The following is a 26,639-nucleotide window of genomic DNA, read 5'->3' on the forward strand; positions in this document are numbered from 1 at the left end:
ATTCTTTATTCAGCACTCATAGCCATATTGAGAGAGAAAAGATAATGATAAGATATTTATCCTGGGCATCCCTGTTCTCAAATCTGTGACCAGCCATTATAGTGGAACTTCATCATTTCATCACTACAACTCCTACAGGCAGCTACATGTGTTAGCTGTTTCTTTAGTAAAGTTACATCTTGGTTCACCTGCACTATTTCCTCCTGACTGGTTCCTGATCTTACATCCAGGACCTTTCAAAACATCATAACACAGCTCAGTGAAACAGAGGACCCTTCTCCAACTCCCAATGGTTACAATATTGCTGTAAATAATATGTGCTCAGAAGGAACAAAAATATACTATAATACAATTTCACTGATTTTAAGAGTTCAGAATGCTGTACTGTACTGTACAGTGACATATCTGAAACCATTAAACTCTGGTTAATGGAACTAACATGAGTGCTGATGGCTTAATAGTACAGTATGTAGACACAAAGATGTTGTGCACATAGATATACTGTAGGTTCTGTAACTGTGGCTCTGCTATGTGCGTAACATGTTACCAGTAAATAATAGCCACCTATTATTACCATATTGATAGGGCATCTCATGAATTTTGCTTAGTAAGCTATGTGGGGCACCTTAAAGAGGTTGTCCAGGCATTTTTATCTTTTTTTTTTTTTTTTAAACTATGCAAGGGAAGTGAAAAAAAATAATAAAAAATCCTACTTATGTGTCCCTGGTGCTCCAGTGTCCTCCTAGCGGTGTTGTGGTAGTTGAAGCCAATCAGTGGCCTCAGCAGGCCTCAGGAAGAGATCCATGATGTCACAAGTAGTGACATCACATGCTCTTCCCTGGGGCCGCTGATTGGCCTCAGCGGTCACATGTGGCCAGGGCTTCTGCCACACTTCATCGCTGGACTGAGAAGACTAAACCGCACTGGGAGGCACTGGAGCACCTTGGAAAGAGGAGTTTATTTTTTTTTTTTTTTCACCGCCCCCAGTTGATTTAAACATTAAATAAGTTGTCCATTTTTCCTGTATAACCCCTTTAATGACTGTTTTTCCATCACCTTTTACAACACCTGTATTATGGGATTTTATGTTATATTTTCTATTATACATATGAATGCCCAAAGTCAAACACTTCTTCCATGTTGCATTTGTAGCAAAGTGAAAATAAGGTAGGTCTCAATTGTAGATCTGTATGTGCGTATAGTATATTACAGAATTTGCTATGAAAACACACTTTCAATAGTCTCTATAGAAAATTGTATAATTGGATTCTTCATATAAAATGAAACGTATTCATTTATTGAGGCTTCAGCTACTGTATGCTTCAATTCTACCAATTTGGCTAATTTAGATAAAATAAGCTACCTGTTGTTTTTTTATTTCATTCCACTGCTGCGTGTATGAAAGCTATTCTGCAGCAGCTGATACAAACTGGACTTGGAGTAGGAAAAAAAATATTACTTGGAAGGAAGGTTTCTCAAGAAATGCACTTTGAGATGCCCCCTGCAGCGGTGCTGTGTGTTAAAAAGACTCAAAGATTGTGCAAAGAAAAGGAACTTGAGAAAAAAAAATATATTTTCATTAAACCAGTGTTGTAGTGGTTGCCTTTAAAACATTTTCTGAAACTGATGTCTTTAATGTCTTCAAGGAAACAGTTAAAGCATACACAGAACAATGGGAATAATATTAAGCTGTTGAAGACCAGGCCACATTCTCCTAGGCATTTGGGGGGTCTTAATACATGCGGTTTTGAAAACTATAATATGTTTTTCTCTTTCAATTAATCAGATGTTCTTTGTATTGTTTGTAGTACATAGGACTTTATCTTTACTGTGATGAATAAAGCAGAGTACTTCCTTTTTAAACTGTATGGTTTTACATATAAGGGCATCATAAAAAAAAATCCTCTGGTTTTTAGAAGGTCTTAAAATTAGGTAAACACAGCCTGAAATGACCAAAAACAACAGATTCCACTGTGTCATTACTTATTCAACAAAAATAAAGCCAAAATGGAATCCAGTAGATTTATATTTTTGGAGTCCAATCATTGAAATGGCCAAGTACAGGGTTTTTTTTCCTAAAAACTTAGATAAAAAAAACGTTATTGAAACGTTTGAAACATGGTACCAATAAAAAAGAGGTAAGGTGTTATTTTACAGTATCATTTTTCATCATAAGAATTTTTCAATTCCACTGAATTAATTTCGTCTAGCTTCCCATTACATTGCACATTCTGTAAAATGGTGCCATTATCAAATACAAGTTGTCCCTACAAAAATAAGCCCTAATATGGCTCAGCAAACAGAAAAATTATGAAGAAATGAGAATGCAAGGAGGGGTTAAAGTTGTCCTGTAGTTGGCAAGTAGTTAAGAAAAAAAAAGTGAATATGCATAATGATAAAAGAATTGCACTGCAAAAATGGAAAATTACATTTTTTCCAAATAAAACTTGCTTTGGCCCCATTTTTTTTCATTTTCAGAAGGTTTTAAAAGGAGAAAAAGCACCCCATGGTTTGTTACACAGTTTCTTCTGAAAGCAGCTATACTCCATATGTGGTTGCAAATGATTGTATGAGTTCGTGGTGGGGTTTGGAACAATAAGAGCTCTATCTAACTTTTGGAGGGCAAATTTTGTTGGAAACATTTTCAGCTATCACATTACATTTGCAGAGCCCATGAGGTACCAATACAGTAGAAACACCCCAGAAGTGACCCCATTTTTTAAATTAGATCCCTCAAGAAACTTATCAACAGATAGTGTGCATTTTATCCTACAGGTGCTTCATAGATTTGTGCTGCAAAAATGGCAAATTACATCTTGTCCAATAAAATGTTTCTTTAGCTCCATTTGTTTTCATTTTCACAAGAGGTTAAAAGAGAAAATGCTATCACAATTTACTAAGAAATGTATCCTAAGTACAAAAATGCTCCACGTGTCTATATAAATTGCAGTAAAGGGCAGAGGACTCCCTGATTCCTCTAGGTTTGAGCAGCTCTGGCGGCCTTGGGTGATGTTTCAGGAGTCCTCTGACTTTTCTTCCTCTTTTGCCTGAGTGGGATTCTGGTTGCGTCATTGATCATCTTGTCCCCTCTTTATTTTTTCTTCTTCCTGTCTGGTTCATCCTCGTGTTTTCTTGTCTTGTCTTCCCCCTCTTTTTTTGTCTGTGTGTGTGGTCCTGTCCGGTTGTTCTGTTTCCTTTTTCTTCTCTCTCTCCTTCCCTTTGGGGTTTTTTGTCCCTCCTCTCTGTTCCCTGTATGCTTTTATCGTTTGTTTTGTCCGGTCCATGCGACCGGTTTATCTTTCTATATTTGCCACTTTACAATTGCATATACTTGATTGAGCCTTTGTGGTTGGGGATACCCCCCCTTTTTGCCTGTATTTACTGTTTGGGGCCTGCGTGCCAGGTTTTTGGATTTCTTTGTTTGTCTTTGTTTTTGTTCCTTTTTTCTCTTTTTGTGAAAAATTTTCAATAAAACCCAATTATACATAAATTGCAGTAAAGGCCCATACTAGAGTACTAAAGGCAAGAAACACCACTGAGCTTTTGGAGAGCAGATTTTACTAGCTCTAGCACATAGATATTATCTATTATGTATTTAATCTATCTGTGTTCATACCATATGACATCTTGTAGATATTTGTCACATATTGGTCTGGTGGGCTGTCCAAGTAATTATATTAGTCAGAATATGCTAAGAATCTTGAGGAAAGACTATACATATAAGTTCTCTGTGAATGGAAATGAAACACTTGCTCTAGCACCACAATAGTAACAACCTTTTCATACCATTGTCCACTTGTTCACAATGCCTGCAGGTCTATTCGTCAGCAATGACAGTATCATCACGTCTGAGCTTTTTATATATCCCATCTAATATTTTAGTGGAGGATCTTAAATTGCTTACTCCAATCACTTTTATGCTAAGCTGTTCTTGGAACGCCCATAAAAGTGACTAAAGAGAACTATGCATTAGAGATGGATGAATCTCTGAAGCTTTGTTTAGTTTTATGTTCGAGTGGCTCAGGTTCCAAAATTGTTTGGGGTTAAATAAGTTTGGTATGAACCACAACTTAAATTGGCTTAAAACATATAATGTATAACACAAGCGGGACAATCCTGTGTGTAGGAAGAAGTATGGGGACAGCACACCATTTATGGACAGGGCCACCCTAGGAGATTTATAAAGTAGTGTTATCCAGCTGATAAATCCATTGAATGTTTTAGTGACATTGAGGGAGGCTATCATCCAGCCCTGTTTCAGATAAGCACCTATCTGTGTAACCACCTGGACCTGCCTAGGATTTTTGAATGTGGACTTACTAGACATGAAGTCCAATACTGCCTAGGACAGTGTGAGCTGTACATACAGCCATTGCTGTATCATCAGGAGAAAACGGTTTACTTATTCAGCTAGCCTTACATAGCTTAGATGTCGGAACCCCATGTGAATGCTGGGGAATCTCCTGGCACCTATACTCATCAAAATAAAATGATGTATGGTCATGGTCTTGTCAAATCCTTATGATCCAGAGTACTTCGATATAGCAAGTGTGCTCTTTGGAAAAAAAAGATATTTTCAGTAGGAGACTGCCTTTTATGATATCCGGATGCTCAAACAGAGCACAATAACAATGGCTACCCTGATGGGTCAATCCCTTAAAAATATAGATTGGTCAAGAACCTCACAATGATGGTTTTTAGTGATTTTTAATATATAGTAGCTGGAAAGAACAGCAATAACGTTAAAAGGTTTATCAAAATAGTTACACGAATCCATCAGCATAGTCTCTATGATATAAACCTCAATATGTGCTCTACCACTGATAGCGCGTCCCTTCTCTATTATAGATTATAAGATCAAGACATTTATCTTAGAATGAAATGTGAAAATTATGTCTTTGGTTGCGATGAGAAGTAATAAATGCCGTAGTAAAACTTGTAGCACTTTCATATGTAGACCCAGGCTGCAAATGCTGGCAACTTCTAGAAAAACAGTTTGCAGTTGTCATTTCAAGCACTAGGCAGAAGACAACTTCCCTACATTTCGCATATGTAAATGTGTGCATTAAACATGCAAGCAGCTTTTCTCTCAGTCTTAGTCCTTAGCTGTAATAGGGCACCCAGTATGGGGCCTCCATTGTTCCTCCATATGTCAATTCTATATAGAAGCAGCCTGAAGTTTTATCTGTCGCTTTTCATACAGCTCCATGCCGAGTGCATTTATATAAAGAATAAACATTCTGTTTTTATAAAAATTCCATTTTATATACAGTAGATCTAGTCAAAAGACTATTAGAGGAATTTATCATACTTTCTGTGGCAGTTTCGGGAGTAAAAACTATGCTAAAAGTAACAAATTTTGGCACCTGGGAGTTTTTGAATAAAATTTATTAACCTTGGCTAAATTTTCATCATATATGTCACTTTTCCAAAACCCACAACCGACAGATTTACAGATTTATAGCTGAAATCTTTGCCAGCATCTTGCTTTTGTGGATTTGAGGTGATGCGTGGAGGGAAGAAAATGCACCGGATTTGTAACATTCTTGCCTGTTCGGGCTTCGGCGTCATCCTTTGGTCGTATGCTATGTCATGTCCAGCTATAAATCTTTGCTTTAGGTTCTTCTTGTATTGTCTGAACACTGTTCTATTCCCTCATCTCTGTAATTGATTTTGAACCACATCCATCTCTTTCACCTTTGTTTTCCTCTTCTCTTCTAATAGTTAATCTTAGCCTTACTTGTGTGATTGACAGGCTATCTTCCTATCAAGTCTAGGGAGGGTTCTTCCTTCCTATTTATTGTTTGCTCATAGTCACCTTTGTGCTTGCTATTGCCTTGTGCGTGCTGGCTTTATACTCTTTTCTGTTTGTATTTATATTTCTGACCATTGGCTTTCCTTCTGACTACTCTCTTGGATTCCGACTCTGTACCTCACTGCTCGACTGGTTCTGACCCCTTGGCTAGCCGATCTCCCATTTGTTGTTGTTCATCTTGTCTGCGTTCTGTGTTATCACCTTTATAAGGGACTGTCGACCAGTTGTCCCCTACCGCCTAAGGTAGGTGAGACAAATAGGTAGGTACTGGAGATGGGTCTTGCCGTTCCCATGTTACAAGGTTTCTGTAAGGATTGGAGTCAGGGTCAGGCAGTGCAAAGTGACACAGCTGGGAAAGCAACACTGTGCAACTAATGAAAAAAGGGGTCGCAGGCCCTGCAGCTATAACTATGCTGTAATATCTGAGATGAGGCAGACCAATGCACTTCCTAATTGAAGTGCGCCTACCAAGACTCCTTACGCTTCTATCCGGCGGCTAGGATAAGGGGAGAGGAGGCCCTGAAAGTGCTAGGGACTGGAGTCACGGGGTCAACAGAAAGCACAGTGTAACTGCAATGCAAAACAAAAGACTAAAACAGCATGGAACCAGGGAGGACCAAAAGTCCCAGCAAGACACAGAAGAGAAGGCGAGGTCAGACGAGCAAGAGGTCAAGCCAGGAGATATAATAAAGGTACCAAATCAAAAGACAAGGGATAGTCAAAAATACAAGCCGGGTAAATAAACCAAGAGAACAGACCGAATACAAACAGACAGGGAATCAGACTGAGCAGGGGGACCAGGAACCACAAAGTGAATGGCTGGCAAGGATCCATGCCTGGGTGGGGTTTAAATAGCAGCAGAGAACACACCTGATGGCTAATGACATGGAGACTGAAAGCAAGGAAAAGATTAACCCTTAATGAGCTAAGCACACTCAATAGAACTAACACGTCTCCCAGGGAGACGCCGCGCAGCAAGGAGACCGCAGCGACTCCGTATCCTGACAGTTTCACCAGCAGCAACTATGAAATTGCTCATTTAGCAATTCCTGAACAAATGTATTGTGGGGCATTATTAAATTAATAAATTAATAAAATATTAGATTACTCTGGCACCGTATAGGAAACATCAATCTTCATAAAACTCCAGCTGTATTTACATGGTAAAATTGTAGTACTACTGTATGTCTTACCTGGCACCGGAAAATCATTCTGTAGGGTAAAATCTCTTGGAACCACGCTCAGGAATGAAGCTTGTTTTCTTTTAGCTTGGAATGTCCTTGGTGGCCTGAATCTAGGTTTACCATAAAGCTTTTCATAAGATTCAGAAACATTATAAGAGCCAGGCGGTGGTATATCCTGAAATACAAATAATAACTTTGAGGTTGGAGACAGACACTGAATTTTTGTTGTTTTTTAGGTGCAGATTTTGGATCTGAAGTCAAAGTCAGGATTCTGCATGGAGGATAAGGATAAGTCCTTCCTTTATATTTCCCAATCCAATTGAATCCGCTCCTGGCTTTTGCAAAAAAAAAAAAAGAGCCAAAGAACCTCCATGTGTATCTTCAGTCTAAGAATATATTTTTATGAAACTATAAGAAATTGAACCAGAAACACTCACACAGAGTTAAATTAATACCAATAACATGTTATTTTAATATGGAATTTTGAGTTTTGAATGAGTCAAAGAGCAGAAATACTGAATTATGTATAACACATTCATTGTCTGGAATCCCAAATGACATAAAATCTAATCTGGGTACTTAATGACACAGTGTCACTATTCTGACATAATTATTAATAATCAGATAGGAAACTGTTTCGTTTTTTTGACCTTAATGACTGGAAATACTATATTAGTTGTCACACTATTGCTAGATCGCTAAGAGGTCATATTATAGGATGACATTATTCAGTGAGGTAGACTGAATATATGAGCCACATACACAGTCTGCACACAGTATGAATTAAAGCAACTTCCATACGACATTATTATTATTTTAATTACAGTATATATATAAGGAGGCAACATTTCCCATATACTGTAGATATGTAAATACTTCACTTTCAGAGAGTTCCTAGATCCAGAATGCCATGCCTATGACCAGTGGCGTAACTAGGAATGGTGGGGCCCCGTGGCGAACCTTTGACATGGGGCCCCCCCTCCAAAGACCCGACCGACCGACCCTTTTCCCTTGCGTTCCTGCCTGCACTATTATGCCCCATACACTGTACACAGTATTATAACCTATAGTGGCCCCTGCACACAGTGTTATGCCCTATAGTGGCCCCTGTAGCACAGTATTATGTACTGTACTAACCCCTTCATCCCTAGACAGCAGCACTGTGTGTGGACAGCCTGCCCTCCACACAAGGGTTAAACTCACCAATTTGCTGCCCTGCACTCACTCAGCTCTGCTCACTCCATCCCCCAGCATAGCTATCTTCCTGCAAGATGTCTCCAGCCCTCCCTCACTGTCAGGAGACACGCTGCTGAAGCTCTCCAACACTGGAACCGGACACCTCAGGTGACCTCTGGCCTCAAAAAGTAAAATTTATTGTTTGTTTATTTTTTTTGTCATATTAACTAGTGAGGGGGCCGGGCCCCCTGACCTGTCGGGCCCTGTGGCAGCTGCCTCTGCTGCTATGGTGGTAGTTACGCCACTGCCTATGACCCATGTGGATATTGCATGAACTCAAGATACTGATCGACCAACAACATTGTCTCCATTTTGTCTTGTCTCCTAAATTTAGGCAATTTAGTTTCAAGAAATTGTAATGTAGTGCAAGTTTTGTATTCTACCGTAACTTTCAGGGCCCCTTCACATGGAGGATACGCTGGCTGATTCTGAACGTGTAAACGTTCCGAGTCAGCAGTGTTCAAAACAGGTCCCATTGCTTTCTATGGGAGCCGGCATACGTGCGCTCCCCATAGAAATGAATGGGCTGCTTTTTCCCATTCATTTCTATGGGGAGCGCACGTATGCCGGCTCCCATAGAAAGCAATGGGACCTGTTTTAAACGCTGATGATTCAGAACGTTTACACGTTCAAAGTCAGCCAGCGTATCCTCCGTGTGAAAGGGCCCTAACATATCGCACAACCATATAAAAATGTGGATATAAAAATGTGCCCCAAAGCGACCAGTTTTGGGATATTTTGCTTTAAAAATACCAGCAAATTGGTATTGCAAGAGAGAAAATTTAAAAAAAAAAAAAATTCAAAAGAGAACATGATGAGGCCTATTCAACCATGGTTTTGCTGGTCTCATAGAGCTTATGTCTCTCCTCTAGATCCAAGTGTCGCCTTCTGTCTTGGTGGTCATTGAACAATGCTGATATTTCACTGTTTTTGGGAATATCCTTTTATTAAATACATCTGGGACATCTAATAGATATATCCATCTACTCTACTCCTACTATGGCTTCTTAGGAAAGTTGAAATCTTTTTTAGGTTGGACTGGACAGAAACAATTCTAAATAAAGGAAAAATGACAAAGAAATTTTTTCTTACTTGGAAATTATTACAATCATTCTGACCTTATGATCGTGTGCACAGTCAATGTGCCAGCTGTTTTTCATGGCTAGCATACTGACCCATTTATTGCTATGGCTATGGCCCCATACATCAGCAAAACTCAGGACAGGTGCTATTCCTGACTGTTTTGTGGACCATCCTCATTGGCCACAATGAATGGGGCCATGAAAGCATGGACGGTACACAGATGACACCCATTCATGTTGTGCATACCATTCAATTATATCCCGGTGACATGCATATGGTCATGTGTATGTCACCTAACTAAAAAAATTCTGAGGCTAAGGCCCCAGGTAGTGAAGTGCAGCCAAAAAAAAAAGAAAAGTCACAGAAAAAAGCATGGCGGAAACGCATCATGTTTTTTTTTTTCAGCAGCCTTTTCCACAGAAAGTCCACGTTCTTGCTGCCCCTATTATACTTATACATGAAACGCCAGCATTTCCGTAAGTATAACTGATATGCTGCTATTTTCAAAAATGCAAGCATTTTTTTATGCAGTGTGTGGATGAGATAAGCCAGGATCCCATTTGCTTTGCAGGCAGTGTAAAATGCAGCCTTTTTTGCTGCTTTGTTTCTGCCATGGCAAAAATGATGTGTTCTCCTAATGTGGGGCCCTGGCCAGAAGAACTGTTTCTAGGTCACATCTTGGTATATGAAGAAATACATTTTGCTGTTGTGATCCCATCCATACATAGTATTAGTCCTCCTGTAGGTTTTTGCCTAGACTTCTTTTCTTGCTATGTTTAAAGTAAAAATTTTCCTGGCTACCGGGACCCGAAGGACAGAAACCCGAAGGCTAGTGTGAACCTAACATAAGATTGTGGACAGAAGTTTCACTGTGCTCTTCTGAAATACTAGCTAAAGGTTGTTTGAGGGGAACTATTCCAATTTGCACTAGGGGAGCGATTTCCTGCGCCTGCTGGAGTTTGTCTTTGAGTTGGCTAAGCGCTTTGAACTAGGAACATTACTGATATAGGTCAACTAACAGTGAAAATAAGCTAAATGTAACAGCCATGGCCTACAGCGGAGAGCACAATGGTGCTTTTATTTTAAATATACTGACATTTCAATGATTTAATTGTACTTTTTACCTTTATTATAGTAGCAAAGTAATAATCTCTGAGAGGATTCATAGCTCCTGAAACAGTGATGTGACATTTAGTTATAAAAGTGTTCCGTTTACACTGAATAAATAAATGCACTTCATGCCCAAGTGTAAAATAAAGGATGAAAGAGGTTCATGTAGTCATATATACATTGCAGCATAAAGTGGCAAATCAAGAATGTGACAATTGATTAAAAAGATATTTCTTACTTTATGGAACATAGACTTGTAGCATGAGTGTCATAGTAGAAATGATTATACCAATAATACCAAGAGCTTGGGAAAGGTGAGACACTGATTCTAAATGTCAGGTTTACAGATTGTGTTTTTATTTTATAGTTAGCCATGACATAGATAGATAGATAGATAGATAGATAGATAGATAGATAGATAGATAGATAGATAGATAGATAGATAGATAGATAATAGATATGATTAAAAAATAGAATTGATAGATGGATAGATAGATAGAAAGATGATAGATAGATAGATAGATAGATAGATAGATAGATAGATAGATAGATAGATAGATAGATAGATTAATGATTGATTGATTGATAGATAGATAGATAGATAGATGATAGATAGATAGATAGATAGATAGATACATGATAGATGATAGATAAAGAGATAGATACTAGATAGATAGATAGATAGATAGATAGATAGATAGATAGATAGATAGATAGATAGATACAGTCCTATGAAAAAGTTTGGGCACCCCTATTAATCTTAATCATTTTTAGTTCTAAATATTTTGGTGTTTGCAGCAGCCATTTCAGTTTGATATATCTAATAACTGATGGACACAGTAATATTTCAGGATTGAAATTAGGTTTATTGTACTAACAGAAAATGTGCAGTATGCATTAAACCAAAATTTGACCAGTGCAAAAGTATGGGCACCTCAACAGAAAAGTGACATTAATATTTAGTAGATCCTCCTTTTGCAAAGATAACAGCCTCTAGTCGCTTCCTGTAGCTTTTAATCAGTTCCTGGATCCTGGATAAAGGTATTTTGGACAAACAATTCAAGTTCAGTTAAGTTAGATGGTCGCCGAGCATGGACAGCCCGCTTCAAATCATCCCACAGATGTTCAATGATATTCAGGTCTGGGGACTGGGATGGCCATTCCAGAACATTGTAATTGTTCCTCTGCATGAATGCCTGAGGATTTGGAGCGGTGATTTGGATCATTGTCTTGCTGAAATATCCATCCCCGGCGTAACTTCAACTTCGTCACTGATTCTTGAACATTATTCTCAAGAATCTGCTGATACTGAGTGGAATCCATGCGACCCTCAACTTTAACAAGATTCCCGGTGCCGGCATTGGCCACACAGCCCCAAAGCATGATGGAACCTCCACCAAATTTTACAGTGGGTAGCAAGTGTTTTTCTTGGAATGCTGTTTCTTTTTGGACGCCATGCATAACGCCTTTTTTTATAACCAAACAACTCAATCTTTGTTTCCAAAATGAAGTTGGCTTCTCCAAATGTGCTTTTGCATACCTCAGGCAACTCTATTTGTGGCGTACGTGCAGAAACGGCTTCTTTCTCATCACTCTCCCATACAGCTTCTCCTTGTGCAAAGTGCGCTGTATTGCTGACTGATGCACAGTGACACCATCTGCAGCAAGATGATGCTGCAGCTCTTTGGAGGTGGTCTGTGGATTGTCCTTGACTGTTCTCACCATTCTTCTTCTCTGCCTTTCTGATATTTTTCTTGGCCTGCCACTTCTGGGCTTAACAAGAACTGTCCCTGTGGTCTTCCATTTCCTTACTATGTTCCTCACAGTGGAAACTGACAGGTTAAATCTCTGAGACAACTTTTTGTATTCTGCCCATGAACAACTATGTTGAACAATCTTTGTTTTCAGATCATTTGAGAGCGGGCTGTCCATGTTCGGCGACCATCTAACTTAACTGAACTTGAATTGTTTTGTAGAAAGAAATGGTCCAAAATACCTTCATCCAGGATCCAGGAACTGATTAAAAGCTACAGGAAGCGACTAGAGGCTGTTATCTTTGCAAAAGGAGGATGTACTAAATATTAATGTCACTTTTCTGTTGAGGTGCCCATACTTTTGCACCGGTCAAATTTTGGTTTAATGCATATTGCACATTTTCTGTTAGTACAATAAACCTCATTTCAATCCTGAAATATTACTGTGTCCATCAGTTATTAGATATATCAAACTGAAATGGCTGTTGCAAACACCAAAATATTTAGAACTAAAAATGATTAAGATTAATAGGGGTGCCCAAACTTTTTCATAGGACTGTAGATAGATAGATAGATAGATAGATAGATAGATAGATAGATAGATAGATAGATGATAGATGATTGATAGATAGATAGACAGATACATGATAGATAGATAGATAGATAGATAGATAGATAGATAGATAGATAGATAGATAGATAGATAGATAATTAGATAGAGAGATAGATAGATAGATAGATAGATAGATACTATTATGGTATATATTGATGTTTGTAAATAATACCTTATACCTGGTTGACCCAGCACTCTGACTATGCTCAAATGCTGCTTCTATATAATTCATTTAAACCCTCTACTCTATCCTGGTATCTGCAATACTGGCAATACAGAAACTCAGGACCATGACCATGAGTGACATAAATCACAGACTTTACTGCTACAGTATCTATGAGAGGATTTTTTTTCTGTGAAAAAAACCTTGATAGTATACTTTTTTTTACAAGCATAATACACTAATAGAGACATAAATGTCACTATATGTCTATATAGGTAGAAAAAAAGTTTAAAAGTAAATGTCAGAATTTATAGTTAATAGTTGTGTTACAGCTAAAGTTACAAAAGTCAATAGTGTAAAAGCATTTACAATAAACACAATTTAAAATGCATTTTAACCTCTTGATGCCATAGCCAGGTATCTATTTCTTTTCATTTTTGTTTTGTATTCTAACATCACTAGCCATACATAACAAGTTTATTTTTTCATCAATATAGCTGTATGTAGTTATTTGAGGTTTCATATAAAGTATCAAGACTCCAACTATTTGCGGGCAAAAAAAAAAAAGCCATTTCTGCATTATTTTTTGTATTTTACTTTTACAGTATTCATTGTACTCTGTTGTCCATTGCAAACATCCCACAGCAGACCCACCTATGGGGGGGGAAAAGCAGTCACAATGCCATTACAAAGTACAATTTTCCCACAAAAATTAAGCCTTCATGTATATAGAATAATGACTGCAGCAGGAAGGGGTTAAATCCCATTTCACTACATTTCTACTGAACTTCGTAGCAGGTTAGTTGGCGAGTACGCAACGGGTGCCACCAGCCATAAGACGGAGGTTTGTGTCAACCAGACGCTGTTATGAAGCGCTGACGTTTAAAAGGAGGTTGTGAAAAGGATTTGCATTGTGAAATAAAATGAACCCCTTCCTATGAATTCTCTTTGAAGTCTCTACAGTTATAAACGTAAGCTTTGATGTACCTAAAGCAAACATTTCCAGATTAGTTTATCAAGTGAATGGACTAGAAAATTGACTACTACTAACCCTGGCCATGTATGCACTTCCAAGAGAAAAAAATCTGACATCTGTGATCTATCCTAGAACAGGATGGAAAAATAAAAAAAGGTATTTAGCTTAGTATTTAACTTCTTTTTAATGAATTTTCATCCGTCACTAGCGGAAAGGTTGAAATTGCTTCTTGTTTAACAGGTTGGCTGCATAGTTTAGGAATCATCTACATAGAGAATGTTTTTTGCTCGATTCAACTGACGACGGAAAAGCTTTCATGATGATCTATTGGGCAAATTAAACAAGTGCTAATGAGCAGGTAAGATTATGCAAAGTGATCTAGTAGCCGGCATGCATACATAGAATGTTCACATTGGGCTGCACAAGCTACTGCATATACTTCACAACAGATAATAGCTGCTACCAAGCAGAAAATAACACATATGTGATACATTGCATCATTGTGAGTTTTATACAAACAGTCTTCATTAATGGACAGAATCTAGAGATAAGCGAACAGTGAAATATTGGAGATTCAATATTCATTTCGAGTAGAGCTTCAATATTCGACTACTCGATCGAATATCGAATCCCATCATAGTCTATGGGAAAAAATGCTCATTTCAGGGAAAACCACTATTTGACTAAGGAGAGTCACCAAGTCCACGAGTAGCAGGTGGAGAGTGTTTAGGAGCAGCGCTGTGCAGTTAAAGCGCACGGACCCCATTATAGTCTATGGGGTCCATTCGCTTTAACTGCACAGCGCTTGCAGTTGCGCTGATAAAAATTAAGCTCCCTTGTAACCGCAAGCTGCCAGATCTCTCGACTAGCAAAGACGAGCCTGCGGCAAATCAATGCTGGTTCTGCAGCAGACTCGTCCTTCATACTCAGGAGAGCTAGCAGCTTGCTGTTACGAGGCAGCTGACTTTTTTGTCATAGGAATGCATTGACCAGCGTTGATTGGCCAGTGTACAGCATTCGGCCAATCAATGCTGGTTCTGCCAGAGGCTCGTCTGTGAGGAGGCAGAGTCTAAGATCGGACCACAATGGAGACTGCTGTGGTCCGATCTTAGACTCCACCTCCTCACAGACAAGCCTCCAGCAGAACCAGCGTTGATTGGCCAAATGCTGTACACTGGCCAATCAACGCTGGTCAATTCATTCCTGTGAGAAAAAGTCAGCTCCCACGTAACAGCAAGCTGCCAGCTCTCCTGACTAGCAAGGACGAGCCTGCTGCAGAACCAGCATTGATTGGCCGAATGCTATACAGTGTAGCAGTGTACAGTGTAGCATTCGGCAAATCAATGCTGGTTCTGAATCGAATATTTATTGCAAATAGCTAGTAGTATTCAATCGAGTACGAATATTTCGAATACCGTAGTATATGATCGAATACCTACTCGATCGAATACTACTCACTCATCTCTAACAGAATCATGTTGCATACACACTTCTAGCTTGGGTTTATATGTCATATATTTTCTTTTCTTTTTTCATATAATCTTGATAGATGATTAAGAAACTTGGATGGGCATTAAGTGGACTGCAGGTAGTAAAAGCGGTAACTAAAGGTACTTCTGGAAGTTTGCACAAAATTTCACAATATCACAATTTATTATCCATAAAAGTCTATGTCCCCACTGTACTACCATATGCTTCAGATTTCAGAAGGCAGCCAAACTATTTACATTGTCGTAAAGCACTAAATGGTGGAATACAGAGTATCTACAGTTCTGCAGGAAAATCCCACCAGGCCTCTGTGTACCTTTGTACAGAATCTGTACACACAGCTCAACCATGTGTAAACTCTGCTGATTAGAGGCTGAATCCACCCTGATTTCCCCAAACTCTGCTGGTTAGAGCCTCAACTCACTCCAAGGGCCAAAAACACTGCTGCTGCAAGGCTGAACTAAGTTAAAGGGCCTAAAACTCTGCAGGTAGAAGGCTGAAGTCACCTAAAGGGCCTCAGTCTCTGCTGGTAGCTCAGCTTAAGGGCCACTAACTTAATTTGGAAGGGCTCACGTTAAGGGCCAGAAAAGTGAATTTTGGAAGGTCTTACCACATCACACACACAAACACATCCACAATGACAGTTAAGGGTGGGTACTGTTGGATTGCCTATTCCATCTATGGTTGTCATGGACAATGTGATTTAAAGGGGTGCTTGTTAAGGTTTCATTAGAGTAAAATTTGGGTTTCTGTCCATCCAACTGGGGAGGGAAAAAAGGTTTCCAGGTATTTTTCGACTTTCATAGGGGTTTTTTTGAGTGTGGAAAGTGTGTAGTTGATAGGCTGTGATGGTGGGGTAAAACTGTGACTTGGGCTTGTTAGATGCCCCCAGACATGCTTCCCCTGCTTCCAGTTGCTTTCCAGAAGTTTTGTCATCATTTGCTGAGGTGTCATAGTGGACTTGGTGACCCTCCTGAGTCAAATATTGGTTTCCCCCTAAACAAGTATTTTTTCCCCATAGACTGTAATGGGGTTCGATGTTTGATCAAACAGTCAAGTATTGAGCGGCTACTCGAATCGAACTTCGAACTTCGAACATTTCACTGTTCGCTCATCTCTAGTATCCTCCTCTTTCAGACTGCAGGCACTGATGACTTATGTCATTGCGCCTGCTCCGGGGCAGAGGTCACACTCTGCAGTCAGTGTAGGCTGTGGTCGCGTGGACCGCGGCCTACACTGACAGCTATCAGTTGTATTGTGCATTTGCACATACAGCTGAAAGAAGGGATTTCTCACTAATGGGGAATCCAGTACTGAATTGCCAATTAGTGAGCGATCCAGGCGATGGCCATCATGGCCCTAGCAGCTTCTTTATAAGTGCGCCTCTGCTGGCGGGCCGGAAAAATGTTCTCGGCGGGCCGTAGTTTGAGGACCCCTACTCTCCACCCTTGTTATATGTGACAACGTAGAGTGGACAGAAACTGAAAGACTTCAATGTAATACTACAGTTTCCCTGAAGTAGAAGCGAGGTAGTGTGGAGTTCTTGCCTTCTCCATTTTGTGTGTACCTATAACTCATTGACTATACATTTGGTGGGAGGAAGAAAGAACATAAATTCTGACATTATTTTGTGTATGTGTGTGTTGTAACACTGTGTAGCACGGATAACATTCTAACTGCATTCTACGAGCTGTTACATTTACGACATTAAGAGATGTAAAATGAGTTTTTTGATCTTTTACTACTACAGTAAAATTGAACCCACAGAGATACTGCCCTGCCACTGCACCCACACTCTGACTTTAACAGTATTTCTGGTCAGACAATCCCTTCATTTTGACTATATTGACAATACTGCTTATTTGATGAAATCCGTAAGATATGGGCAATATCGAGCTCTCTGTCATGTGTTTCCATTACTTGCATACTGTACTTTTACTGTGCTGTATGCAAGCTTCATTTGTTTTGTCCTTTGGTATAAATTCTGCTCTCTGAAATTGAGGTTTAGCTCATATTCTATGTATCTAGGTAACGTGTTATCTTCATGAAACAGACATCACAACCACAGGAGGCACAATCTCAAAGTACATCGAAATTCAATCAAATCTTGCATATGTGTTTTTTGTTATCAGGACATTCAGGTTTTGTGAGACTATGAGCTAATTTGTATTATATATTCATTATTTAATGTAATCTTTATTAATACCTTCTCGTATTTCTTTTTTTTGAGACTTCAAAAGACTAGTAGGGGCTATACATTACCGAGTCTATTACATTCTGATGGTCTATAAATTTTAAAATGCCTTTATTAGCCAAAAGATGTGATTCCATGTTAGCCATTTATATTATTGCTGAATTGTCAGAATGAATAGTTAGTTCCGATGTGTTCCATGTATATTTAAAGATTAAATTAAATTATTCCTGCATTATTTAATATTCCATTTTTTAAAAATCTGGCATGAAGTGGTCATTTTCTGACTCTATACTTCTATAGTAAAAGATTAAATGAATCCATTGTGGATTTTAATAAACAGAATCTTTTAGCATATCATATGTATTAACTAACAAGGGTAAGTATTTCTGATTATCTTATAAAGTCATCATTTTACCACAATTGTTGTAAAATTGACCAAAGATGTAAGTATTATCTCGAATGGTGACTTAATAACAACTCTTTCCAAAATACTAAGGCTAGGAGCATGGCCTGGCTCTGAAGACAGATGTGTCTGGCTCTGGCTTTACATCCATGTAGCAGATTAGTGGTTCTCTACACCACTATCCACCTCTAGATCCTTTGCTGACCCCCTAGGGTCTGAAAGCCTGCCAGCACCTGCAAACCAGCCAGGTCTGTGAGCTGCTCGTACATGTGGGGCAGCCTCCATTTTCCTTGCTCTGAAGCGGCCTGGCTTCCCCATCTTGTCACGTGCTCTGTTGTAGGAGTGCACAGCTTCTTCCACCAGTTGAAGTATCTCTGCAGCGCCTTCCTGCTCTGGGCCCAGACCTGTGGGCTGTGATTTTGCGGCGGCCGCAAAATAGCGCTGCGTATACGGTCCCGGTTCCCATTGAAATCAATGGGAGCGTATATGGCCCGCAAAAACTCCCGTGCCGTCTACGTGCCACATTACGTGCCAAAATACATCATGTGAACCCGGCCTAAGACCAAGGAAGAGATTTGTACTGTTCTTCAGTCCCTTAATGTAGCATATGCTTGGTGTGACTTTAATGAGTATAGGAGAGGTTATACTTACTTTTCTCCAGCTCACTACCATTACAATAGGATTGAGAGGATCCTACTCTCTACTTCGATGCTCTCTTTCTTATGCCCGTCACACACCCTGTGCCTTTTTGGATCATGACCTGGTCATGATTGACATTGATTTCCAGACTCTTACTGCTACTTGCTCCCAATGTCATTTCAAAGAGTTTCTAATGACTGAGCCTGATATCAAGTGACAGATCTCTGATGCCCGCAATGAGTTCTTTGCACACAATGATGCCTCAGACACTGACCCAGCTATTAACTGGGCTGCTCATAAGGCCACAGTTGGGGATACCATTATAGCAGAGGCTTCTCGCCTGAAAAAATAGCAGTCTAAAGTACAAGCAGAATTTAAACAAAAACTGTTAAAATTTCAAACTGCGAATCAGCTTCACCTCTCCCATTATCTGACTAAATGTATCAGGGATGTCAAGCTTCAACTTAACTCCATCCTCACACATAGGACAAAAAAAAAAAAAACTAACTGATGGACCCAAGCGAGATTTTGTAAATTAGCAAACAAACCTGATTAACTGTTAATCTCTAAACTAAGGACACACCAGAAGCTAAATGTAATCTATCAAATACGGGAGTCGTATGGAAAATTACCTACAACCACAACTCCGCCAAGCTGTCAACTTGTATGTTACTTAGAGCATAATATAGGAGAATTACACTCCTTCATTCATTTGGATGACCTGGTCAAAAGAGAGGAGACAATTTTACAATGTTTACTAGAATTCATTGCCCAGGGAGAGTTTAGTGTAATGTCTCATCTAAAAGAGAAATGGGCTTATACAACTGGATTAAAATATTAACAAAGAATTTTATTTTTATGTATTTTTATATACAGTAGGTGTTAGCAGTAATGCTCTTGGTGCTAGTAAAGTGCTGTTGCAAGTTTTGTGTTTGCATTTCTATTGCACTCATGGCAACGTGCACCTTCACTACCCAATTTAGCCGATACTTTGATATGGCTGGGCCCCCATTCTTCCCTGGGCCCCCTGCAGCCATTTCAGACATACTTTTGTAGAATAGGATAGAACAGAATAGGAGAGGAATAGAACTTTATACTTTATCCTTCCTATCATTTGAAATACACTATTCAAGACAGCTATAGAAAAGGAGGAAAAATTACAAACAATAAGTTATCAACTCCAACCTACTCAAATTTCCCATCTTGCCCTCCGACCCAATGTGTTGTTATACACTGTCTACCAATAAGTATTTGGACACCCATGTAAATGAAGATATCTGCAGTCATGATGTTTGTCACGCCTTCTGCCGTTAAGTAGGAAACAGAATTGGCATTAGTGCATTGGCATTAGTCGCATGCAAGATGCCACGAAGTGCAGAGTTATCCGATTTTGAGAAAGGAGTAATCGTGGGGTTCCACAGAAATAGTCGATCTTTAAGGGACATAGCAAGCGAACTGAATTACCCAATATTGACACTGACCTATGTGATTACGAAGTGGAAGGTGAACGGTGATGGTCGGAATGTGCCCCAAGTCAGCAGACCCCCAAAACTGGGAGATAAAGACCGACGGGTGCTGGCCAGAGAAACTACACCCAACTGATGGCTCACATACACCAGGAGTCTCAACAGGCATCTGAGAGTATTGTGTCGATCAATACCATCCATAAGGAAGCATCTGCTGGGTTCTACCAACTATTGAATATGAAGAAATGTTGTTTTTTATTCTATGACGAGTGTCTGTACTCATTGGTAGACAGTGTATAGCGTGATTGCAATAGGTAAGAACAAAGCCACTAAAGCCACTCCACAGTGCCACAACTACCTGGTATATGATCAGGGTTATGAAATAAAATTGCTAATTTCTTTGCAATTCTCTACTCCAAGGTACTGGTCAGAGATTAACCAGTGACTAAACTAGGTCTTTCTATCAACTTTTCTACCCTATTTCTATCTTTCCCTTTAAACTCATCTCCCCAACAAATCACTGCAGAAAAAAACAACACTAGTTAGTACATTCTGCTATGTACAATCTGTACATATCATATCCACCTGCTTCTGCCATTCCAGTTTATGATCAATATACATCCCAATATATTTATAGGTTTCCACTAGTTTATTCTCATGACCCTCTACAACATTTCATTTCTTTCTACCAAACATTATAACCATTCTACTAACTCCATGTCACAAATCGCCATTCATCTTTAATTTCCTCCCGCACACACCCTACAATTACAGAATCATCAGAAACTCATTAAGGATGGAAAAAAAATGAATTATACCTAAAATCCCAAACACAAATAAAACTAATCTGGACCATTCTTACAAACTGAGGTCTATCTGACAGATAATCTACAATCCAATCTGTTTATTATGGGAGTATTCCCACAGTTAACAATTATAACCTTACTAGCATCAGAGTAATCATGTTAAAAGCACTTGAAAAATTAGAAAAAAAAGTCCCCTGCACCATATTACCCCCGCATCCTCCAAATAGGAAAATCTGCTACGGAATAGATACGAAACTGCATCATCATATACGCCAATGCAAGAACGATACGCACATTTCAAGGGATCCAGAAAAGGAGCCAACTTTTTCAATTAAGACTATAGCACTAACCTCTCAAATATTTTCATTACTGTGACATCAGTGCGATTGGTATAACAATCATTCAAGTCACACAGCTTTGCTATTTTAGGAAATGGAGTTCTTCGCAAGGTCTTCCACAGCCTGGGTAGAGTGCATTTTCTCCCAAAAAAAGTGCTATAAGAACATTTATTAACTTTAATAAGTTCCCTCCTCACATCATACTAAATTAAAGTGATGGTTTCCTGACAGTCACACTCCCCATTACTCAGGAACAAACATTCATCGCACATTACTGTCTGAGCTATTGCATCTTTATACCTGTTAAAATAAAGGTTTGTTTTTTCGGCTATATTTATACTACCCTGTCCATCAACCCTCTTCACATTAAATCCAGAAATCTTTATCATCCCTGCCCAAACAGACTACCTGAGTTTTCATCAGAAATGTCTGTAAGGTCTTTCTAGGCAGTCTGTTCTCTGGCTGTATAAGCCTTTATAGATGGTGTTCTTTCCATTTTTCTGCCACTAATAGCCTCATCATGGCTACAGCACACTTCCATATCTCTCTTAGGTCTGTGTACAATAAGGAGCAGTCTGCCCCCTCCCCGATCCATTATTACTACTACTGATAGCAACTGGTTAATGTCAGGAAAAACTGTGATATAGCAAACAAATAGCCGAGAAAAGCCCAAATGCACATAATCTAAGACAGGGGTCCTCAAACTTTTTAAACAGTGGGCCGGAGGCAGAGCAGGTCGCACAGACATCGGGAGCGGTGCCCTCCAATAGGTAAAGTGAAGTGCGCTCCATGGCCTGGCCTGAGCTCCCCAGGAGCTTCATTATAAATGCACGCCTGCCGGCGTTGTCGTCGGGGCCAGACAGAAGTGCTTGGCGGGCCGCATGTGGCCCGCGGGCCGCAGTTTGAGGACCCCTGATCTAGGAGATCCAGAAACATTGAACTGCAAATACAGGAATAAAAGAGTCAATAAAGAAGTTTATATAATCTGATGTCCCCACTTTGAACCTCACATAAAACAATGAGTCAGTAGTCTCAAACCAGAGCTGTAATCCTTTTTTACATTCTTTAATCCATTTTCTAGACTTATTCAACACAACTGGAATAATGTTGTGAGCAGAGTCTAAGGCAGGGGTCAACAACCTTTATCACTCTAGTTTTCTATTTTTCTTTATCTTAGTAAATTATAGTTATAGATTATTTTGTACCAGGGCCATAAAGAAGGTAAAAGGGCCGACTGCCACTTTAAGACCGGCTAACAGATATGTTCCTACATTCTTATACACAATGTAAGGAGCGGAGATAATGAAGTTCACAGTTCATAATGGATTGTTATATGGAGACACAAGAAACAGCTACTATAGAGCAAAGTGCCCACGTAATGTTCTTACACAATGCTTGTGACTGTCAGTGTTCAACCCGGTCTAGCACCTTAGTCTCTGCCTGCCAATCTAACCACCCGTTAAATGGTGTCCACCACATCCCCCAAGTGTTGTCAACTGCTACCACCACATTATAGAGAACATTAAAGTGATACACAGCATACTTTTTATGCATGTCACTTTTGTAGATTTGAAGAAAACAACTTTCAAATGTTGCATTTGGTGCACTAGGGGCGGGTCTTCAGCACTAGGAGCAACCCTCTTGCTGCTAGACTAGTATGGGTGATGTATGGTTATCCTTTCTCACTGCACAGGGTGGCACAGGTAGCAGATGGTAGGGTTCTTAGTGTAGTGCTCCAGTGTCGAGCTGACCCCCCCCCCCCCACTACCACCACTATGTGCCTAATTTCTATAAAACTTTTTTTTTAAAATGGCATACATAACAAAGTATCAGTGTGATGTGCCCTATAATGTGGCGGTGACAGCTATATGAGTATGCTTGGGTAAGTGTAGAGTCCCTTTAAGATTGGGGCCCCACGTGGCAGACAAAACTGCAGCATTTTACAGTCCCAGCATTGTGGATGGGATTCTCGCAAATTCCATCCATAGATTGGGGGAAAATATTCGTAACGGACACTCTGCTATTTCCAAAATCATTTCCGTTTTTGGAAATGCTACAATTTGAAAAAAACAAAATTATACCTACGGAAACTCTACAGACTTTCTGTGAAAAACGATGTAGCAAAAAATGTGATATATTTTTGTCACAGTATTGTCTGCAGAGTATTTTTCTGCGGCTCGCTACTTAACCTTAAATGTTTTTTTTTAATTTGTATTGGTGTCAGCTTAGCAGAAAAGAGACAATACTTCCAGAATGTGCATCTACTAGGTGGTATGAACTTAGGCCTTATTCACATGGCCATGACATTTTTCTCAGACTTAGTGTCCATGAAAAATGGCTGTGTGTGTGCACGAATGGAGTAAATAATGACAATGTGGCGGCTGTATTTGTAAGATGACCATTATTGAATTCATGGACAAAGATAATGGACATGTGGATAGACACATTAAATTCAAAAACAGTTGTGCGATTGAGTAAAACAGCCATAACATATTTGTTATTTGAAGTCATGTGAATAAGCCCTTAGATTATTCAGTCTACAAATATCTGAAATGAATCCTTCAAATAGGATTAACAGATCTGCCCCCTTATTTATAGATGAATTTGCACATACATTTTTCATATGTTAGTGATGCTTTAAACAGATACACTCATCACGTCTGCCTGTAACATAAGACCTACCATGCCTATAAGGAAATCTATAATCTATAAGCCTATAAGGAAATTGCTTGTATTATCTGTGAGAAGGTGACAGGCAAAGTGCAGGAGTTCCACTATATCAGCGCCAGATTCTTGATTTATGTGTGGTCCAGGGTGGATCTGGAATAGGCTTCAGCTTCAGGTGTGGGTCCTGAGGCTTGTTACTGGCCCATAAAAGCCTGCTGAGTCCGCTCTTCAGGGCAGATCCTGTGGAGAGAGGAAGTGGCTGGGTCTGTCCTGACACTGAGAGCCTTGTGTTACAGTACAGTGTTGTTTTGGTTGATTCATGTGGCTGGTATTAAGCCACACGTACAGTTATTATTTTTCTATTTAGTTAGCGCTCAGACGAGCAGGTTTTGTTTTGCCTTTTTTCCTGAAGGCAAGGCTGTATTAAATTTTGCTTATCCTGTGCCTGACGAAAATACCTTCTCCACCCATTGGAATTGCTATTCAATAACATGATAGCAGCGAGGAAATTACCCCATCTCTGTGTTCTTTCAGCAGAATACAAGCTACTATTTGCAGCAGCCAGCACTCTTCCTATGGCATAAAAACTACAGCCAGCGTTTATTGACAAACCACATCTAGCCTGCTGTAATTTTGAATTAAAAAAACATGGCTGCTTTCTCCCAGAAAGAGAGACAGATCTGTCCATGGGTCCTTTCTGATATTGCAACATAGGTCAAGTGGAGTAAATGGGGCTGAGCTGCAATACCAAAAAAGTCATCTGTGTGGGACTAGCTTTGCAATGCAATACCCTATGTAAGCATATAAACTGTCTCTATTCTACCAACAGTTAAAATGCGTCTATTTAGCAGAATAAGTATGTGTCAGAATTAACAAGTAGCTGCTTTACCTTGTCGTATTACATAAGGGAATGCATGGAAAGCTTTGAACTAGTTGTAGAAAGTAAGCTGTGATTGAAATGTTTAATTTATCAGCAACTCTGGGGAAGATTCATTTGTGTGCATCATACTCCAGTCACTACCCAAGCTGGTGACAAACAATTAAAGACCTTATATCCAGCACTGGAGATTAATTAACCCCAGGGAACATTTCCTTGTTGTATACATCACCCCAAGAAAATCCCTTTAACTCATTCATGTGTTGACAAGAACAGAAGGCATATGGTATTCCTGTGCTCACTGACTGCGCCTGGGATTGTCTGTTCAGATTAATACTCTGTCACAAATCAAGTCATTGTTTTCTGCCCCAAATGGCTCATGCAAAGCAAACGGTGTCACCGCTAATGAATAAGAAATAAACTTGCAAAACTGCTGCTTGTCCCTGGATATTGGTAACAAGGAAGTGAATTGAGAGCACCTTTTAGAGGCGCCTAGAATAGCAATGAAGGAGTCTGTCATTTTTGTCACATATGAGAGATGTTAAGCGGTTAATACCAGGCTATTAGTCACTATTTTAATAACTCCCACTATGAAGCATAAGGAGATAGTCGCAAAATCCAATACTGCCTGCCACAACACCATGCTGATTTTCATTAAATTTGTTCAAAGGGGACCCAGCATGGAATTATTAAACTACTTTCATAGGCAGATGACTAAAGAGGCTTGTCTATTTATAGAGATCACACTCAATCTTTATTTTCATACACACATGGGCGGCTGCCAGCTTTAAAAATCCGACAACGCTTCCCCAATTCCTAAGCGCTGATAAACATAAAACACACACTGCAACAAAATGCCTAGTGTGCAGAATAAAAGCGAAAATCATATATTTTTTTTTTAATCAAAGAGTAGTTTTTCCTTATTTAAACGGCTTTGATGCTCTGATCTTGGATTTGCATTAGCACCAGGCGATCATGGCATTTCCCATTATTATCATTGTTTTGCTTTTTTACAGAATTTCCTTCTTCTTGATCACTAAAAAGTCTGAATGTTTAATTAATAACATTTAAGGATATAAGTGAAAGGGGCTAGGGTTTGCCCATGGCTACACAGCGATAGATAACACTAATGCCAGAATTCTACAAAATGAAAATTGTAATTCTCTTTATCAACATATAATTGTTTGGAAGGATAAATATTGATGATACAATTTAATCCGCAAGAAACGAGAAATGATGTTCGTTTTTACAAATTCTGTAACTCAATAGTAATCTCTAGGATATATTACAATACAACAATGCCTGGATACGGTTGTGGCTAAATATCATGGTATTATCTGAATACTCATTCATTCTAAATTGGATAAAAATTACACTTTTAAGATATATGGTTTTTTTTTCATGCTTCTTCAAATTATTAACCCCTTAACGCTAAATCACGTACCTGTACGTCAGGGAATGTGGTTAGTTCCCGCATTCCCACGTACCTGTACGTGATTGAGATTGCACGGGCTCAGAAGCAGAGCCCGTGCGATCTCCACGGGAGGCCGGCTGTATCTGACAGCCAGGCTTCCCCTGTAGCAGCAGGGACGGTGATTGCACCGACCCCCACTGTTTAACCCTTAAGGTGCCATGATCCATAGTGATCATGGCACCCTAGAGGTTTGGCCGGGCTATAAAGCATGGTGCCGGCAGCAGGAGTCTGTGTGAGCTGTAATTTACAGCTACACGCTGCTCCTTAATCCCTCCCCCCATCGGAGCGAGCGAGCTCCGATGGGGGGAGGGTTAACCCCTTGGATGCCAGGACGAGTGGAAGCTAGTCTATGC

The 26,639-nt window shown here is 39.5% G+C and overlaps 1 protein-coding gene across 1 annotated transcript in view; it reads right to left on the reverse strand.

Annotated features, from left to right (window-relative positions):
- Positions 1-26,639, reverse strand: part of STPG2 (sperm tail PG-rich repeat containing 2) — a 571,273-nt gene that overhangs the window by 344,028 nt on the left and 200,606 nt on the right. Inside the window, exon 11 of the mRNA XM_075285753.1 lies at positions 7,009-7,174. Within this exon, the coding sequence (XP_075141854.1) occupies positions 7,009-7,174 (166 nt within the window). The remainder of the gene's footprint in view (positions 1-7,008; positions 7,175-26,639) is intronic.

Source organism: Leptodactylus fuscus, chromosome 1 (genome assembly GCF_031893055.1).
Source record: "Leptodactylus fuscus isolate aLepFus1 chromosome 1, aLepFus1.hap2, whole genome shotgun sequence".
In the NCBI taxonomy this organism is placed as follows: Eukaryota; Metazoa; Chordata; class Amphibia; order Anura; family Leptodactylidae; genus Leptodactylus; species Leptodactylus fuscus.